Source organism: Lynx canadensis, chromosome B4 (genome assembly GCF_007474595.2).
Source record: "Lynx canadensis isolate LIC74 chromosome B4, mLynCan4.pri.v2, whole genome shotgun sequence".
Classification (NCBI taxonomy): Eukaryota; Metazoa; Chordata; class Mammalia; order Carnivora; family Felidae; genus Lynx; species Lynx canadensis.
Genome location: NC_044309.1, coordinates 76,176,107 through 76,182,071, shown reverse-complemented (window position 1 = coordinate 76,182,071; position 5,965 = coordinate 76,176,107). Strand labels below are relative to the sequence as shown.

General features: G+C 45.2%; 1 protein-coding gene across 1 annotated transcript; it reads left to right on the top strand.

The window, feature by feature from the left end:
- Nucleotides 1-268: 268 nt before the first annotated feature.
- Nucleotides 269-4,369, top strand: BCDIN3D (BCDIN3 domain containing RNA methyltransferase). The gene is made up of 2 exons (XM_030322554.1): nt 269-515; nt 3,056-4,369. The coding sequence occupies exons 1-2, from the start codon at nt 282-284 to the stop codon at nt 3,698-3,700; spliced, it is 879 nt and encodes a 292-aa protein (XP_030178414.1). The 5' UTR covers nt 269-281; the 3' UTR covers nt 3,701-4,369.
- Nucleotides 4,370-5,965: the final 1,596 nt, after the last annotated feature.

The following is a 5,965-nucleotide window of genomic DNA, read 5'->3' as shown; positions in this document are numbered from 1 at the left end:
ATAGCTCAAGTTGAAACTGTATCGGCTTGGGCAAGGCACGGAACCTCTCTGCGTTTGTTTCCTCGCCTACAAAACCGGATAATGGAACTAACCACCCCCCAGGTGGTGGTGAGGGTGCAACAAAGCAACACAAGCCCCGGCTGTCCGCGCTCCCTGAGGGGACGTCAGCCTTCAGACCCACCCTTCTTTGCCATTTAACGCACGCGCGCTGGCGTCCCGTCCCCTCCCCGCGCCGGGATCCGATTTCCGGTTCCGCCGGCACCCAGAAGCCAGGCTGACAAATGGCGGCGTCCACGAAACAGGCCACCGGGGGCGTTGAAGAGGCCGCGGCGGAAGAGGAACCGCGAATTCTGGAACCCGGGGCCGCCCCGTTTGGAAATTTCCCTCAGTATTCCCGCTTCCATCCTCCTGAACAGCGGCTCCGCCTCTTGCCCCCGGAGCTGCTTCGCCGGCTTTTCCCTCAGAGTCCCGAATCGAGGCCGATCCTGGGGCTCGACGTAGGGTGTAACTCTGGGGTGAGTGACGGGGGCGGGGTCGGAGGTCGGGGAGCCGAGCGGTTGGCTTCCTCTGCGTTCGCTGGGGCTGTGGTTTGGGCGTGGCATCACACCCATCACCACTTTCCCCAAATGAGTTTAAACTCCGTTCCGAATTCCTGCGTCCCCGCTTGTGCGTTCGCCGCCTCACGGCCAAACCTCGGATGGGAAGGGCCACCGTTTTGGGGCTTCCGGCGCTTGCCTCCTGTACAGCGTGGCTGGCGACCTGGCTGCAGAGAGGGGGCGTCCGGACACACGCCTTTGGGAGCGTAGGGTTGGGATTGGGTTACTGGGAGAGAAGAGCCAGGGGTGACGGAATCACGCCTGGAATTAAGATTCGTGTGCCTTACGGTGTAGGATGCATCCTGGAGCCAAGTAGATATTTATTTAAAAGCAGTGAGTTGACTGAGTACAGTGGAGAGGGTTGAGAGGGAGGATACAGCTCCTTGGCGGAGGAAGGCATTGCCACGTCTTCTTACCTCAAAGTATTCTTAGGCGTAGAGTGATTATAGTGAAATTACATTCAAAATATCGACACCTATCTGTAACTACTACCATATCCTACAGGAGCAGATATTCTGACCCTATGATTGCAAATCACAGGCATGTAACAAAAAGTAAGTCTCTATTCCTGACCCTAAATTCTCCTTCCCCCCCTACACATTGGCAACCGCTGTTTATAATTTCTTGGGTATGTATCCTGTGTGTATGTAGGCATTTATGTATGTATAAATATCACCTCTTTTACCTTTGCAAATAATAGCACACTATTTGGCACCTTGCTTTTCACTTAATAATTTGGAGATCACTCATGTCATGACATTCTTTTTAGCAGCTTCAAAATTGTATGCATGTACCATAATTTATAGGGTGCTTTATTTACATTTTTAAAACTCCCAGGCCCCACTGTAGCCCTACGGAATCAGGATCTTGAGTGATTGAGCCCTTGAGTCTATATTTTATTTTTCAAGCTTCCAGGGTATTCTGGGATTGGGGAATTGAGGTTGGAGAAGGTGAAGAGATGTGGTAGAGGAAGGATGAAGTGACAAATGACTAGTGAAACTGGCACACCCAAGATCAGACAGGAAGAGGGAGTCAGCAAAGAAATAAGTATAGAAATGGGGAGAAAATTAAGCAGCATAGTATAGGACCTTCCTACTCTAAATATGGTCCTTGATCTACAACACCGGCATGACTTTTTAAAAGAATTTTTTGTGAACTATGCCACACATACAGAAAAGTGCATAAGACATAAATTTACACTTTATGAACTGTTATAAAGCAGACACCTTTATGACCATTGTCCAGATCAAGAATAAAACATTGTCAGAACCCCAAAAGTCCCTTAACTTTCTCTGTTCCTAAACCGCCCCCCTCCACCCAGAGGGAACAACTAGCCTGACTTATGCTTATTTCCTTGATTTTCTTTATAGCTCACTATTTTTGTATCCCTAAACAATGTAATCTAATCTTACCCATTTTTGAAATTCATATAAATGGAAGCTTGCCATGTATTTTTTGCGTGTGTCTTGCTTTTTTGCTGAACATTGTATATTTGTAAGAGTCATCCATGTTGATGCACTGAGCTGAATTCCTTCATTTTTAACTGCTATTTAGTATTCCATCTTAATGAATATACCACATTTCTTCATCCATGCTACTATTGTTGGACATCTGGGTTGTTTCCAGCCACACTTTCTTCACCTGTACAAAGAGCATAAGCATTTTCCTTACAGGATTGTTGCACAGAGCAAAACAAGTGGTGCATAGAAAAATGCCTTGAAAAATGGATTAGAGCAACACAAATTTGAACTAGTTGTAATGGTTATAGAAGTCAATGTTAGACAAAGGAGATAGTGACTTGTTTAGGAGTCAAAGTGCTGAGGTGGTGAAAATCACAGATCATTAGACTTGGCTAGAAGGAAGTCAGCAATGACTTTGGGAAGTGATAGATGCAGAAGTAGAATAAATCTCAAAAGGGGGTGGTGAAGCATAAGGCAGACAGTAAAATTGAGGCTGTAGAATGAAGGCTAAGCGAGGACTTTTGGAATCCAGACTTTTCCCAATCACAAGTCTGAGAAGCAGATGTTTATAAGATGGTGCTTGTTCTGGTTCCTCACCTTCCTGGTAAGGAATGCTGGCTATGCACTTGGAATCCTTTCTTTCTCCCTGAGATCTGAGATACCTGAAAAAAGTGAGTTTACCAGCATATTACTCAAGCTGGACAAGACTGCTCTCAGCTCCTTTGCTGCATCCATTTGGCTGTAACTTTCAGCCATACAGCCCAACCTACCATCAATGTCAGGGAAGTATAGAGATGACACATTATTGCCTGAGACCCGTGGAGGGCACTGAGAACCTGCTCTGTGGAAAACTTTTTGGGCAACCTTCTTAGTCTAGGAGCTTCATATCTTATAAAGCAAAGACTAAGTGGCAGTCCAATGAGATGATAAGAGATAGAGGTCTTTCTTCCATTCACTGGTTGAGAGCTGCAATGACAAAGCTCTTTTGGATTTCTCTAGGATCTGAGTGTGGCTCTATACAAACACTTCCTTTCCTTACGTGATGGGGAGACCTGCTCAGATGCCTCAGGAGAACTCCATCTACTCTGCTGCGACATAGATCCAGTCCTGGTGGAACGAGCTGAAAAAGAATGTCCTTTTCCTGATGCCCTGACCTTTATCACCCTGGACTTTATGAATCAAAGAACCCGGAAAGTTCTCTTGAGCTCTTTCTTAAACCAGTTTGGACGGTCAGTTTTTGACATTGGCTTCTGCATGTCAGTAACCATGTGGATTCATCTGAACCATGGGGACCGTGGTCTGTGGGAGTTCCTAGCCCACCTTTCCTCCCTCTGCCGCTACCTCCTTGTGGAGCCTCAGCCCTGGAAGTGTTACCGGGCAGCTGCAAGGCGTCTCCGGAAGCTGGGCCTCCATGACTTTGACCACTTCCGTTCCCTTGCCATCCGAGGTGATATGGCCAATCAGATTGTGCAGATCTTGACCCAGGACCATGGCATGGAATTAGTATGCTGCTTTGGCAACACCAGCTGGGACCGAAGCCTTCTGCTCTTCAGGGCAAAACAAGCCACAGAGACTCATCCAATTCCTGAATCACTGGTAGACGAAGGGAAAGAAAAGAACAGATTAAGATCCTGGAGACAGTGAAATGGGAGGGTGGGAAGGCCAGGGAAGAGATATTGAAAGAGTGTTATACAAAGAATTAAGTTCACTGTCCTTAATTCATGATTGTAAGGCAGCCTCAAAACCTGGCAGAAACTTTTGGCAAAATGTCCAAGACATGCAATTGAAAGAATCAGTATCTATTCCCCACTGTTTGAGTTGATTCTGGAAGAAGAGACTGTATCTGTGGAGCAATGAGCTGGGCTCTCCGGATTGAAATGGCATAGAAAGAGTGATCTTGGTTCTAGGATATGGAGGGGGCTGCTTCTAGTGGTTAGAGACTTAGCCCAGGCTAGCCTTAGAATGTATCTGTTCCATGGGCAACTTGAATCTGATCTGGCTTCTTCAGGCTTTTGCTGGACTTCCTTATCCTGCCTTCAGGCAGCACCTCACAATACAATCTGGAATGAAGAGTCACTGGCTTGGCTAAAGGAGAGAATTAGTATGAAAAACATCTTATCTTTCCAGAGCAGGTCATGTATCCAACATGCCCAGGCTCAGCACAGCATGTAACAGATACTAGCCAAAATGCGCTGGCTAGCATTTATAAGATGTTTAAAAGATTTAAATTATGACCCAATATCCAGCTGATACAAATACAATGAATGAAGTGGGACTGTATAGTTATATATAATAAAAGTGACTTGAGTATGATTGAGAATGTCCTGTGACTCTGGGGTAGGTAGGAAACCTCTGCTTTTAACCACTCTATCCAGGGAGTTTTCAGCTCAAGAAAAAGAACCTCACCCAAGCTCAGAACAGAAAACATACCAGAGAGTAAGTTAATTTAGGACTTTTTTTTGTCAGCGTCCTCTGCCAAAGCACACCAACATGGGGGTGGGGGGTACACATCAGTATGGCAGTGGGAATGTGTGCAGGGAAACAGGCATAAAATGCAGTCTACAATTGAATGACTATAGCATAAATGCTGTGGGATAGGCGTCACTGATATCTGTCAGGTTTTGACACCCATGAGTTGAGTCCAAGGGAAAGTGGGAGATGGAGAAGGATTTGGTGGAGAGAAGATAGGAAAACAAAATATACCTAGCTAAGAAGGGCGACTGGATTGATGAGCTTCAAAATCCTTAAGATCCTATTATTTTCTGAAGTTATAGAAGGAAGGCTGGGGGATAAGAGTGTCTGAACCACCAATTAAACTTTGGACCTATTGGTGGAGAAGGTAGTAAAAGTTCCTGCTAGGGAATTTGAACTCTATGCATAGAGAGCAAAAGCTAGTACATTCCCCAAACGATAGGAGAGTGGAACCAAAACCTTCATTTAGGAAAACCGGTTTTTCTATTTTGTGCAGGATAATTATGTGGTTGGTGTCATTTCCAATCTCAGACTCCAGTACTACTTTTCAATCTTTTTATATTCCTGCTCCTGATCACTTTCATCCTAGTGACTCTTGTGGACTTTTACCCTTCTGCAGGTTCTTGACTCTATATCCCTGTACCACTAGTCTAAGCAGATGACCTAACCACCAACCAGCACCATTCTTGTTTGCTGTATCAGGAAGTCTTTTCTTGCTCTCAGTCTTTTTATTTTTTTTAATTTTTGTTTTATTATTACTGTTTTTTTTGACAGCGTGAACTTGGGAGGGGCAGAGAGGGAGACAGAGGATCCAAGCAGGCTCCAAGCTGACAGCAGAGATCCTGATGTGGGGTTGAACTCGCAAACAGTGAGATCGTGACCTGAGCGTAAGACTCTTAACTGAGCCATCCAGGGACAGTTGCCTTCAGTCCTAAACCCCTTCATCTTTCCACCTTTTCACTTCTGAACTTACCCAATGAACTTTTACCCAGATAACCTCTGCCTGAGTTCCTGATCCCAACCTCTACTACTTCTCCCAAACTGCTTTATTGAGGATCCCTTTGATGTCTCCTTGGCTTCATTAACCCCTTCCTGTCCACCTGCCAATGTGCTCAATTCTCTCTCTAAAACCACCAACTTTTCCTGTATCCGATCTCTCTTCAAGTTTATTCAGTCTCTCCATCTCTTCACCACCAAATGTGAGCAAAGCCCTTGAAAGAATAGACTCCACAGTCTATTTCCCATTCATCAATGACCTTCTGAATGCCAAATTCTGAGGCCTCTTGTTCAGTCTTCCTCCTGGGTCATGGGACTATTCAGCACTATTGATCCCTTTGAACTGCTCTCCCTGGTTTCTTCACCATACCCTTCTCCCTTTATTCTCTTCCTATCTCTTAGTTTTTATGTACTCTTTAAGCAGTTAGTTCAAATTTTAAT

Coding starts and splice junctions, on each gene's coding strand:
- BCDIN3D (XM_030322554.1), top strand. CDS start 282: ATGGCGGCGTCCACGAAACAGGCCACCGGGGGCGTTGAAGAGGCCGCG. Junction 516..3,055: donor ACGTAGGGTGTAACTCTGGG/GTGAGTGACGGG, acceptor GGATTTCTCTAG/GATCTGAGTGTGGCTCTATA.